This window comes from Pseudonaja textilis, chromosome Z (genome assembly GCF_049901715.1).
Source record: "Pseudonaja textilis isolate UNSWEBS1 chromosome Z, rPseTex1.2, whole genome shotgun sequence".
NCBI lineage: Eukaryota > Metazoa > Chordata > Lepidosauria > Squamata > Elapidae > Pseudonaja > Pseudonaja textilis.
Genome location: NC_142008.1, coordinates 24,011,264 through 24,024,943, shown reverse-complemented (window position 1 = coordinate 24,024,943; position 13,680 = coordinate 24,011,264). Strand labels below are relative to the sequence as shown.

Below are 13,680 nucleotides of genomic sequence, written 5' to 3'. Positions count from 1 at the left end.
GTAGGAGAAGGGAAAACATTTTAACAAAGGAGAAGAAGTGGGAGGAGGAGGTCCCGACCAGACTGAAAGCAGCTAGGGCTGAGGAAACGAAGCCACCTCAGCTCGCGTTGTTTTCTGAGCCTAGAGCCAGGGCGCTTTCATTGCACGGCGGAGCTTCTTGTTTCAGGAAACACCGGGCATCGTTGCTGCCCCGAGGGGAGGGAGATTCTGTGCTGCGCGATTGGGGGACTTCGTGGCTTTGGGTGGGTGGGTGGGAGCGAGGACGGACGGAGTCTGCGAAGTGGGGCTTGCCTGCCCTTGCTGCCTCTGCTTCCTTAGGGGCGGGGAAGGGGGCTCATCTGGACCAAGGGTGAGTCTCCCCCTCAGTTTCCCCTGAAGGATCTTCCGTCGCTTTTGCCTTCTCCCTATGTCTTCCCTCTGTTAAAATCCCTCCCCCCCACACACACTTATTTTCAGGCGGATAGATTTCGTGTCTGAGCATTCTCACATGACAGTGGGTCTTCCCCCCCTGTAAAAACAGTTAAATAAAGAAAAAACAATATATCCTCATGCAAGAACTTTTCTGCTTCCGATTACCCCCATGCTTACAAGTTGCAAAGGAAACACGGAAGCAGGGAAGTGGCTGCCTAGCTCCGGAGCTCCACACCATTATTTTTTTTCAGAGGGAATCTCACTTGACTATAAGCTAAGGGGTTTTTTTTCAGCACAAAAAATGTGCTGAAAAACTCGGCTTATACTCGAGTCAATAAGTTTTCCCAGTTTTTTGAGGCAAAATTAGGTGCCTCGGCTTATATTCGGGTCGACTTATACTCGAGTATATACGGTATGTGTTTATAAGGAAATGTGTCAATGTTGTATAAAATAATGTTTTATTTGCTTTGTTAAAATTTATAAATAACTTTCAGAAAAGAGGTTTTATGTTCTTATGTTTTGTTTGTCTTTGTTTAAAAACTAATAAAATTTGTTTAAAAAAAAGTCATCAAAAAGCACAAAAAGAATGTTCTTTCTGTGCCAACTCAGAAAGCTCAAACTGACCAAGGAGCTGCTGATACAGTTCTACAGAGGAATTACTGAATGTCATTTGCACCTCTATAACTGTCTGGTTTGGTTCTGCAACCCAACAGGACAGACACAGACTTCAGAGGATAATTAGAACTGCAGAAAAAACAATTACTACCAACCTGCCTTCAATTGAGGACCTGTATACTGCATGAGTCAAAAAGAGGGCTGTGAAAATATTACAGACCCCTCACAGCCCGGACATACTGTTTCAACTCCTTCCCTCAAAATGACGCTATAGAGCACTGCACACCAGAACACCAAGACACAAGAACAGGTTTTTTTTCCAAACGCCATCAGTCTGCTAAACAAATAATTCCCTCAACACAGTCCAACTATTTACAAAGTCTGTATTACTATTACTATTAATCTTTTCATCACTCCTTATCGCCCATCCCCTCCCACTTGTGACTATATGACTGTAACTTTGTTGCTTGTATCCTCATGATCTATATTGACTGTTTCCTAGTATGATTTGATTGCTTATTGTACCCTATGACTATTATTAAGTGTTGTACCTTATGATTCTTGACTCTCGACAAATGTATCTTTTCTTTTATATATACAGAGAGCATTTGCACCAAGACAAATTCCTTGTGTGTCCAATCACACTTGGCCAATAAAAAGAATGCTATGCTATGCTATGCTATGCTATTCTTTAAAAAAGCCAGTTTTTGAGGCTTCCATAGGGGACTCAAAGAAAAGAACAGTTCGTAAACTTTAATAACTGATTTTTATTATCACAAAATTCTGTTTATGTAGTGCATTCAATTAACAATAGTAGAGACAATATGATCATTTCCTTGGAAGTGTACTCAGATCAAGTTATATATACATTGAGACTTCTGACAGTTACAGTGAAAACATTGGAGGGCTTTTTTCTGTCTTCCCATCCCAACCTTGGTCTCTGTTATGCCAATTTAACAAAAACATATAAGCACTTTAAGGACCAAATCATTTATTATGGCATTAATGTTTGAGAATTAGTACTTGCTTCAACATAAAAACGCGGATTATTTTATTTTTTCTAAAAGACAGCATTCCTATGATAATCATATAGTTATTTATCTTTATGGATATTATTCATACTGAAGCATATCTATTTTTTATAGTATGATTCTCCTAAACTGACAGCTGTATAACCAGCTTTAAACTATATTACCTTATTTAGCACATTGCTTACTTCGCTTGCAAAATCTCTTGAACATACTTCCAAATGGAATATTTTACCACAATTTGAGACACATGCTCCAAGAAGCTAAAGAGAAGAGGGGGAAAAAATCAAGATTAAGTATTTAACAATATAAATTTATTTTATATTTTTTTAAAAAAATTAAATGCCACATACTGTTAATGCCTGCATAGCAACATGAGGATCCTTGTGGTTCACCCTCTTCATAATAGAACGAAGACAGTCCTTAGGCCTGAAGAAATAAATGTTTTTAAAATATATTGATGAAGGCTGCTACAGCCTGAAGGAGACAATTCCTAACATACCCTGAAGCAAAGGCATTATAGGATCTTATAGGTTAAAAATAAGCTTTCTGAATTGGACTCAGGAGATAATTGGCAGCCAATGTAACAAACGGGGTGCGGGGACTGATATGCTTGCATAGTAGTTCTTATCCATCAGCATCCCTGCTGTATTCTGCATCAACTGTGTTATTTTCAATCTAGTCATGTGTACAGTTACCTAAATGGATGGTGATAAATTCATAATTGATTGTTCCAAAAACATCCCAGCCTGGGAAAAGAACCAGTTGGCCCAACCAGCCATAGCTCATCAAATGACACCTTGGCCGTGGCTCCCACCTGACATTCCAGCAAGAGTCAAAGGTCCTAGGTGGACCTTCCCCTGCAGGAGAAAAGTGATTCCATCCAAAGCCAACAGACTTCAAGCCAGGTGTTTTAGGACAAGCACCAATTACCCCTTATTGGAAATTTATTTCTATCCATCCAGACGTCACAACTTTCACACTGTCAAATTTGCAAGGCAATCCAGACAAATAGCACACCCAGAAGTACTAATTCTAACTTTATTGTAAGGTTACACTAACAGAATCTTCCCAAGTCTGAAACTACCTCTCTCCTTCCCTCACCTTACAATTCAAGAAACTAGGGAGAGTCCCTATGAAGAGATTTCCCATATCCACATTCTTTCTGCTGATTCAGCCGCCATTTGTCTCACCACTGTCAAGTTTATAGCTCTTTCTCCTGTCTCCCAAGCTCATTCTTACATACCATTTTTAATATCAACAGCATCTGCAGCATAACTGAAATAGTAAATTTTCAATTGAATACCATCAGTGCACAGTTAATACCTCACCCTAAAGCAACACATGGCCTCTTCCAAATGTCTTATGGATGCTGATCTGTAGTGAGGAGAAACAGAGTCGTATTGCAACACAGACAGGAGCACCCAATAATAGAACTGCTACTTTCCTATCAGTGCTGATTGGAATTCCATTATTAAGGTAGAAGTGAACCACTGCAGAAAAATTCCACCAACTCCCAATCTCCAGAGGTGGTTCAATACGATAGCATTGCTATTGATTATCAAAAGCTTCTGAGAAATGTCTGGATGAATGGGGTTATTTTCCCACCATCTGGATCCAACACAGCCCATCTACCAAAAAACAAAGTTTTGGTTCTGAATCCAGATTTGAAGGAATCCAAATAATCAGCTTCACCTGAAATTCAAACAAATCCCAAGCAGTATCTCAAAATTCTATCCAAGAGGTATTTAACTTGAGTGAATATGAGAATATATATATTGGTGAAAAACCTAACAAATATATCATAATGAATAGTGCAAGAGCCTTGGGTAAAAAAGCCTGGAGTGACCAGCAACTGCCTTGCATACTGTAAGGTAAGACTGGATATGCTTTGTCAGCAGAAGGAGAAAGACAGCAACAGTCAGTGTATTTAGCATATTTTTGGAATGCAAGATGGCAGGGCAACTGGGGCTTTGCACCAGGGGTGAGATACGACAGGGTTAACTACCGGTTCGGTGATTTATGATGTGCTTCCCTGCACGCTGCAAGCCCACGCCTGTAAATCGTCATCAGCACGCTGCGGCAGAGAAGCAGTCTTTGAAACAGCCCTCTTTTCCTGCTTTTTTAACTGCAACTGTGCCTCACACGGCAGCTGAAGTTGAAAAATCAGGAAATAAAGGTCAGGTAAGAGCCCGGGTACGCGGGTGGGCAAAAACATCAGCCGACATAGAACTGGTTCTATGTCTGCTGCTCTTCAGAGATACTGGTTCTACAGAGGTGGACAGAACCAGTAGAAACCCTTGCTTTGCACTATTGTGTTATGGTGGCTAACTGTAGTATGAGGCTGGAGGCAGCATTTCTCAGAGACAGTGACAACAATAAGGATGAATTAGAGGCCTGGGGCAGTGGAAACTGACTAGGTCCTGGGCTTCCTCTTCAGTCCTAGCCACTGTGTTGCCTATATAAGGCAGCCAAAAGAGCAAGGAGGCAGGTTGGGAGATAGGAAGGCGGGAGAATTGAAGCACCCTTGCAGTTGTAAGTGCAACTTCTAACAGTAAGCTGTAACTTCGAACCATCATACTACCTGTACAGACTTCTATTTTGTATATTCAGGGTGGTCTGAAGGAATATACAGCTAAAAGGGAGAGGGATTGTCTGCAATAACACTGCAGCTTCCCAAAAAAGAGACAGCACATTCTAGAAAAGTGCAAGAGACTGTGCCATCCTGAAGAAAACGAGGGAGGAGGAAAAGATTCAGGATAGCCACATCCTGGAATCTCAAAGGTATATTAGGTTAGACGATTATAACTTTAGTCCAGCAAGATTCTGTCTGTTAAGTGTAAGCAATTAAGAACTAAACTTGATTCAATTTCACTATATCACTTTTGATATAGTGAATACCAGATTATGTTAGCATATAGTATCCCTTTGGTATAGATGCTGAAACCTAGAGTTTGTGAATTCTAGTCCTCCTTTAAGCATGAAAGCTGGCTGGATGACTTTGGACCAATAGCTCTCTCTCAGCCTAACCCATGTCACAGGGCTGTTGTTGTGGAGAAAATAGGAGACAGAATATTAGCTAAGTTCATAAACATATAAACGCACACAGGTATAATCAAAATCTAATAATGATGGTATAAAAATGCAGTATTTTTCATCAAATATAAATATTTAGCTGAACAGAACTGTACTTTTAATTATACTACATATTGGGTTATCTTTATTTGGTAACACAAAAGAATCTTTAAACAGAAGTAATACACAGCATATCAACAAATGCCTCAGTTTTACAGCCTTGTAGTAATAACTACAATAATGTTACAGAAAAGCAGTTTAAATAATCCATCGAGCAGTCATAAAAGAGAAATGTAGCAATATATGTATCCTAAATTATATGAAAACCTTGGTTTTCAAAGTGTTGTTTTATTTACTACAAGACTTAAAAAATTATATTTATATAAATCATATGCTTCCAGAAAGTTCATTTTTTTTCATTTAGAATTATTTGTTCATAATTTTAAAGTGCTTTTCATATTCTTCTAACCCTTTAATCTATTTTAAAATCAACATACATTAAAAGCTATTGTATTACTTTTCTGTATTTAACATTTCAAAAATAACACTATCTATGCTTATACTAGAACAAATACTATTATGTACATTTCAATTATCTAAAAGTTTATATCAAGTCATAGAAATTAAGAAGACATAATTTCAGGCTAAATTAAATGTCAACGAATACTTTTATTATTAAACAGAATGATAGTCTGCAGGGGGGAAATAAAATTCAAATAGTAATTTTAGATGTGAGTCTTTACCTTGCTAAATGAAACTTTGAATTTCCTAAGCCTTAAATATAGCACTCCATATTACACAGTGCTTCTTGAAGTTTCCTTATTTATAAAATATTTTTTCAAATACTGTTATCTTCATGTTTCAAACAAATTCAAGAACAAGGAAATTAACATGAAATAAACTTTTGACACAAACAAAAACATACAAATTCATGAATAAAATTGGCTTATGTTTGTCTCCAAAGTGTTTGTTCAAGAAATTAATTAAAATAAAAATCAACTGAAATTTGAAGAGTATATGAATATTGTAATAAATAAAGGATACATTCATGGGTTACCTAATGCAGGCTTTAATAAACTATTATATTATTAGCCACATACAATTCTACTAAATGCATTCTGAAATTTCCTACATTTCTGCAAAAAAAGCTACTATAAATAATTTGCAAACCTGGGCATTACCACATATAATGTTATGTTTGTCTCAAGAGGTGCCTCGCATATTTTAGATGTCTAAACTTTTCATTTCAAAGATTGCTGAATTAATTCAAACAAGATAATTCTTACCCAGTCCGTGATTGTCCAACTTTATCACAGATATCTAAGATGAGACCCCAGTCTTCAGCAGTATTCATTTCACTGGTTGCTTTCTCTTAACAAAAAGAGAAGTGAAGTATAAATAAAAATTTAGTACCAACATTTGTGCTGAATTACATACTATAAATTTTAAATTGATATAAGGGATTCTATTGTTAAAAGATGATAAAGTTTTCTTTTAAGCAGGCATAATATTTTTTTACTTTTTTAAGAATATATACTTGTAATGTGAACATATTTAAGAGAATTTCATTACTGAAAACATTGACACATTGCTTTATCAAGTTAACACATTTATGCTACAGCTATTACTGTATATCTTACAAGCCAGTAATAATAATTTGTTTCTCATTGCACACTCTATATTTGCTTTTAAACATAGTTTAGAACTATTCATAATTTCTGACTTCTAGTGGGTAAGTTAAAGTCTTTAGTTCACAGGATAATGGAAGATATGTGGCAATAATTGTGAGTGCTCTGTAGTTCTTGCCACAGCTTTCTTTACCATCTGTTGTAATCATGCTTAAGTATACTGTCTAAATCCAAAGCCTGACAATTTAAGCTTACAGATCATGCTGAGCTTGCCAATCATCCCCATGATACAACACACCTTCTAAAAATATTTATGTTTGATTTCTATCTTATATTTCTATTTTGTAAATACTTGTCTAAGTACAGAGACCACAAACCATTTCACGTTACAAAAACCTAAGTAGAAATGCTTTCTATCAAAGATCAGCAGCTTTATTTTTTGTTCCATATTCAAACTTAGAACTTCAAAAATGATTCTTATTCAGCAGTTACTCTGATAGTAATATTGCAATAATAAAATGATGTCATTCATATCAGCAATCCATGTGTCCTACATTAAAACTTAAAATTTAGAACTTCTCTGCTCCAGGGAATTGCATGTGCAAAATAAAGTTCAAATTATATACTGAAAAAACTTTCACAATAATGGATCAAACACATTTCTACGAACTAAAGTTTTATTTGTAAAATAGATTTGATAGAGTCAGTTTGGTATTAAAGGTATCAGGGTAAAAACCAGGAGACTGTGAGTTCTAATCTTTTCTTAGGCACAGACAGTTGAATGACCTTGAGCCAATCACTCTCTCTCAAATCTAGGAAGAAGGCAATGGCAAATCACCTCCAAAAATGTTCCCATTCATAGCAATAAGTAGGAAGCAGAACACAATGGAATAGGAGTGGGATCTTCTTCCTATAATCTTGGAGAATCTCATTTTTCAAGGGTTTTATGAATTGTAAGGCATACAAATCCCTATTCCTTCCAAAATTATTGTTTCTTATAATCAGCTAACCATATAAAAATATTTAAAACATCAAAAAAGAAACAAAATGTGTCTTAAAAGATCTTACTTGCAGAATATTCAGCAACTGACTCATATTTATGATAGTTGCAATGTCCTGGGGTCACGTGACCTTCTGACAAGCAAAGTCAATGGAGAAGCCTTAACAACTATGTTACAAACTTACAACTTCATTGATTCACTTAAGAACTTTGGAAAGAAAAGTCATAAAATGAGGCAAAGCTCATTTAACAAGTATCTTCTTTTGCAACAGAAATGTTAGGATCAATTGTGGTCGTAAGTAAGTCAAGGCCTACCTGTACAGAAATAGCAAAAAAAAGAAACTGTATACCTTACTTCAGCAGTCTCAATCTTTCTGGCACCAGGGACCAGTTTTCAGAAGAAAAACTCTTTTCCACAGACTGGAGGGAGGGGCGGTTGCACGCCACCTCGATCCCACGCATGCAGAGATTAAGCTTTGCTTGTTTGTCCACCCCATGTGTGGCCCGAAAGCTAACAGGTCATGGTCTGGTAAAGGTCATTGCCTGGTGATTCAGGCTTTTATTTGATTTCATGAAAGATGGAAAAACTGATGGGAGAAATTTAAAGATGTGGAAATGCCAGTAGAAAAGCAGTATGTGGTTTGTTACTAGGAATTGTTAATTGAACTAAGTCATATAGCTGTGTGCTTCTGCACGTGTTGTATGAAAATAAGAAATAGTTATGTCAGTTGTATGAGTTGGGAATGGGTGACGTGATTAATATATGTGGTAGATGCAATAAAAAAAAAATGAATGGATGCTGAATGAATATGAATAAATCACAAAACTGAATGACCAAAAAGACCTAAGTGATCTACTCACATTGACAGAATGAATGAGGATTGAATAACAAAAGATATAGTCAGGAAAAGTGAAAGTCTTGAGAAGAATGGGAAAAACAGAAAAAATTGTGGTTGGGTGGCACTAATTAGCTTCTCAAAAGAAAAAGGTGAGATGTTTAAAGAACAAAAGACAGTTTATGAAGCAATATATAAATGTGGCAAATATATAGGTGTGGTAATTATCTTTCACAAAAACAGATGTCAAGAGATATAATACAAGTATAGATTTAGCTCATTCTCCTTTTCATATTCTATGCTTTAATTTTAAATCTTGAAATTTCAAATATTTAAACAGCTCATTTTAAGAGGAAGATATAGGGTGGTGATTTGAAAAGTTTACAATTCCTATTTCTAAATTCTGTTAGAAGATCCTGATAGAAAAATAAAATGTAGATAGGAGAATATGATCTATTAACAAATTGCTTCTCTACCAGCTTGATAAAACAAGGCAGTGCTTGTCATAACATTTGTTATGTCACTCCGAGAAGTCATCCTTGAATTTCTCAGTGTAGACTTTAATACAAATGAAGCATTTTCCATTTCATATATTGTTTCAGTTTACTGCATATTAACTAACGCAGCCTGTGACAAACATGTTACAAGTTCCTATGAATCACTGATGACTGTGTATAACAATGAAGTTATAAACAGAATTAACTTCATTTCATTTAATATCTTTCATGCTTTGTTGGTGATAAATTACAACAACCTGCATTTCCATTTTTCTAAATATCATATAACTTTAAATTTGAAGATTCTTAGTATTAAGCTTTGTATGGAAAAGATTTTTCCACATCAATCTCTTCAGATAGTTTGACAATGTTCACCAAGGATAATATGTTGGGCCAAAAGACTAGGTTGCCTATTCTGCCTTAACCTCTGGACCGTTCACATCTTTCTCCTGGAAAAAGAAGTGTTATTTAATAATTCACTGCAAATAAGCAAATCAATTTTGCAGTATAACAATATTTCGATACCATCAACCATGGTATTCTCCTGGGACAGCTTTGGGGGATGGGAGAGGGAGGACTTGTGCTGTCCTGGTTTGTTTCCTTCTTCTGCGGCCGCTCTCAGTCATTGTTGATAGGAGAGATTCAGCCCTCGTCCACTACTTTATGGGGTTCCGCAGGACTTGGTACTCTCTCTGTTCCTGTTCAACATTTATATGTCACTATGGACTGAATATTACCAATATTCTGATGATACTTAGCTGTATGTCTTGCCCCACAGTGAGTTAAGTGATGCCCTATCCTCCCCCTTGCAATGCCTGGAGGCTGTTGGGGCTGGATGGGGAGCAACGGGTTGAAACTAAACCCTTGCATGACCGAGTGGCTCTGGGTTTGGGGTTTGATGGCTCAGGGAGAATTGACACCTTTGGTCTTAGATGGAGTGGCACTACCCAAACAGACCCTGTGCGTAATCTAGGGGTTTTCCTGGACTCATGGCTCCTGCTCAAAGAGCAGGTGGTGGTCATGGCCAAGAGGGCCTATGTGCAACTGCAGATTGTGCACCAGTTACGTCCTTTCCTGGATCAAGAGTCCCTACTCACAGTCACTCATGCCCTAGTCACTTCCCATCTTGACTACTGCAATGCGCTCTACATGGGGCTGCCCCTGAAAAGCATCCAGAAGCTCCAGTTGGTGCAAAATGCAGCAACCTGCATGGTTTTGTGCAGACCCCAGCATGCACATGTATCACCTCTCCTGCCAGAGCTGGATTGGTTGCCGATTTGCTTCCGGGTGCAATTCAAAGTGCTGCTTGTCACCTTTAAAGTCCTTCGTGGCTTGGGCCCAGGTTATCTGAGGGACTGTCTCTTGCTGGTCACATCTATCGTACCCATCAGGGCAGGGAGGCAGGGAATGTTGTAGGTCCATTTCCAAGGGAGATATACCTGGTGGGACTCAGAAGGGCCTTCTCTGTGGTGGCTCCCTCTCTCTGGAACATCACCCCGCCCCCCCAGAGATTAGAACGGCCCCCACTCTAATACTCTTCTGGAAGGTGCTGAGCACCTGGTTCTGCCAGCAGGTCTGGGGAACCCAGAGTGGGATGAAGCCCATTAAATAGCTCACGTTATCTACTGTCGCCAGGGCGGGGGGGGGGGGGTTGGGGAGTGATTTTGTTATATTGTACTATATTAATTTATTTGATTCTTTTTAATAGTTTTTATTGTTTTAAATATTTTATGTTCTGTAAGCCACCTTGAGTCTCCATGGGCAAATAGGCAGCAATATAAATTCAATAGATAAATTAAATAAATAAATAAAAAGTTGCACTGTGTAAATTCTTATACCAAAGGCACTAATAAAATATGAAAATGATACATACCCTTTAGATTATAATATGCAATGATTTAATGTAAGTATAGGAGTGCTTCAGGTTAAAAGCTACTTCCAATCATAGAGATGGAAGTCTACTAAGGCTTTCTTTATATTTTACAGAAAAAGTCAGTAAGCCAAAAAAACTGAAAACTACTAATATCATATAATATTCAAGCAAGACTCTGAGGTAAAATTAGCTTTAAAAGTTCCTGAAAAGATAGTTAAAAGGCTGAAGAGAATAAGTAAAGAAATATTATTTAAAAAGTACAGTAGGAACTAAATTTCCATTTAATGTTTCTAAACAAAAGACCACAAAGATCAAAATCCCATGGCACAAAAAATAATTACTGGAGCTTTATTTAGTGAGTGTATGGCAAATACATGGACGTATAGTGGTTCAAATGTTAATGTCCAGTCCACCCAGCCATTCAAGGACAGGTGGTCTGTGTTGAAAAAAAATAAGACATTGGGCCTGTGTAAGCTCTTGATGGACATTTGGACACAATGTGATGGATATTTTGTGGAGGGGCATCACAGTCACATTACTGGAGCTAATATTTTGGGAGAATAGGTTTGTAAAACGTGGTTAACTTTGAATCATCTTCAACTGAGGGGGGGTTTGAGGGGCCGTTATAGCAAGCAGAAAAGGACTAAATTCCTCGAAGCCCGAAAACAATGTTAAAAACACTACGCGGGTTATAAACGGTGTAAGAAAGAAAATAAAAGATAAAAGGGAACTTTCTCGATGTTCCTTCATGTTTTTAGCTTTCCCCACTTCAGAGACCCCCGAACCGGGGATGAAAAGGGACTGAAGTTAATTATTCTGAAGGGCACCGCGTCCGGGAAAGGTTGGTTTTAAAGACAGCTGGCCTAATTCAACCCCGTTTTGCTCCAGTCCCCGGGGCAGAATCCAAGGCAAAGTATTCTTCCGAGGAAGAGAGCAGAAGTGGTCCCATTGTAGGGGGAAAGGGGAGAGTGGGAAATGAAGCAGAGCCTCACAAAGACCCGGATGACGACATCGTGAGGAACGAAGGGGGGGGTTCCAGGAAGAGGACCGCTCTGGACAGGGCTGGCGTGACGACAGGTGGGCCTCCCTCACCCACTTACCCACATCCTGATCGAAGGGGTTGCTGGTGAAGAGAGGCATCTTTCCCGGGTGGGCGAGCGACTCAGCAAGGCGAGTAGCGGCCGCCCCCCACGACTTCGTGTGAGGTAGGATAGAAGACGGACTCGCCGATGACTCGACCGAAGGCACCGGCGAACGGAAGCGGACCAAGCTCCGCCCCGCACCCTCTCCACGTTCTTCTCCCGGAGCTCCCCCTTTCTTTCTCCGCTGGGCAATCCAGACACCGCCTCCGTGGGAACCGGCCGCGCAGTGCGTGTCGGGAGAAAGAGGTGTCTTCCGCATTGCCTGAAGTCCGGCATTTCACCTGCCGAGGCTGAGGGAGGGGAGGAAGTTTCACGCTTTTCAACAGGTTCCTCCACATTTCAAAACTAGTTGCGTGAGTGCATAGGGATACGCGGGTGAAGTAAAACATTTAATAATCTCAGGCTTGATCAAGACAAGAGCCGGTGGGCCTTCCGATGAGGCCCCCTCGAGCACAAAACCATAGAGATGGAAGGGCCATTTGGGCAGTAGAGTCGACCTTTTTGTTTTGAAAGCGTCAGCTGTAGATGAAACTAAAAAGACGGTGCTTGGTAGACCTAGGAACGAATTGTTCGAATAGATGAGAAGAAATTTGAGTCAAATCTTTTATTGTGTGCTCTTTTGGGAAGGCTTTAGTATCTGACATACTCCTTCAAGCACGGTACTTGAAAAAAAGACAATTTTATAAAGGCCTACTTGTACTATAATAGATTTCAATTGTGGGAAAACAAATTCCAATGGCCTGTTAAGAGAAATTTTGAATAAAATCAAAACCTTTATTTCAGCCATTAACTCAGAGAGCAGTACAATAACTATATGAACCTGTATGAACCTTGTTTACTAATAAATTAATTACTAATAAATCTAAAACAAATACAATAGCAGGCAAGTTGTTCCACTGGTTGATTGTTCTCACTGTGAGGAAATTTCTCCTTAGTTTTAAATTGAAACTCTTCATAATTAGTTTCCATCTGTGATTTCTTGTCTTGCCTTCTGCTTTGGAGAATAGATTAACCCCCTTTTCTTTGTGGCAGCCCCTCATTTTTTTTAGATTTTTATCCTGTCTTTCATACATGAGCTCCAGGCAAAAAGCATACAGTTCCATCCATACAATTTACCATGCTGCGCAGAAAAAACGACTGTCACACAATAAGTTTCTGCAGCTGATTGTAGACCTAAATCTGGTTCTCGCTTATGGCAATCCAGCTCCACCGTATCCCATTAGCTGTACTAATTCAACAATGGAACAAATTAACCAGAGGAGTGGTGCCTCACTGGCCATGGAAAGAATTTTGTCTTTCAGACAAAGACTACCCAGCCTTCTGTCTGGGGTACTTTCCTCTGAATTCTTGCATTGAATAGAGGAATGTATTTATTTACCAATCAAATTTATATAGCTGCCCATCTCACATAAAGTGGCTCTGAGTGGGTACAAAAACTGAAGCAAACAATAAATATAAAAACAATGTATATAAAATCCATATTGAAAAATATTGTATAAAAACAAATATGCAAGCCCTTAAGCAAAGAGGATAAAGCAATAGTGCAATCTAGGCATATCGCCAGAATCTGAAGCC

At 38.5% G+C, this 13,680-nt stretch overlaps 1 protein-coding gene across 3 annotated transcripts in view; it reads right to left on the bottom strand.

Annotated features, from left to right (window-relative positions):
- STAM (signal transducing adaptor molecule) overlaps positions 1–12,331 on the bottom strand; it is a 38,182-nt gene extending 25,851 nt beyond the window's left edge. Inside the window, exons 1-4 of one of the 3 annotated variants that reach the window (XM_026716076.2) lie at positions 12,064–12,331; positions 6,416–6,500; positions 2,408–2,483; positions 2,222–2,317 (exon numbers count right to left, since the gene is read on the bottom strand). In XM_026716076.2, the coding sequence (XP_026571861.1) occupies positions 2,222–2,317; positions 2,408–2,483; positions 6,416–6,500; positions 12,064–12,103 (297 nt within the window). In that variant the 5' untranslated portion in view covers positions 12,104–12,331. Of the gene's footprint in view, positions 1–2,221; positions 2,318–2,407; positions 2,484–6,415; positions 6,501–6,769; positions 6,787–12,063 lie in introns of those variants that run through there. The other 2 variants (XM_026716077.2, XM_087915670.1) reach the window with 2 other exon arrangements.
- Between the last annotated feature and the right edge of the window lie 1,349 nt (positions 12,332–13,680).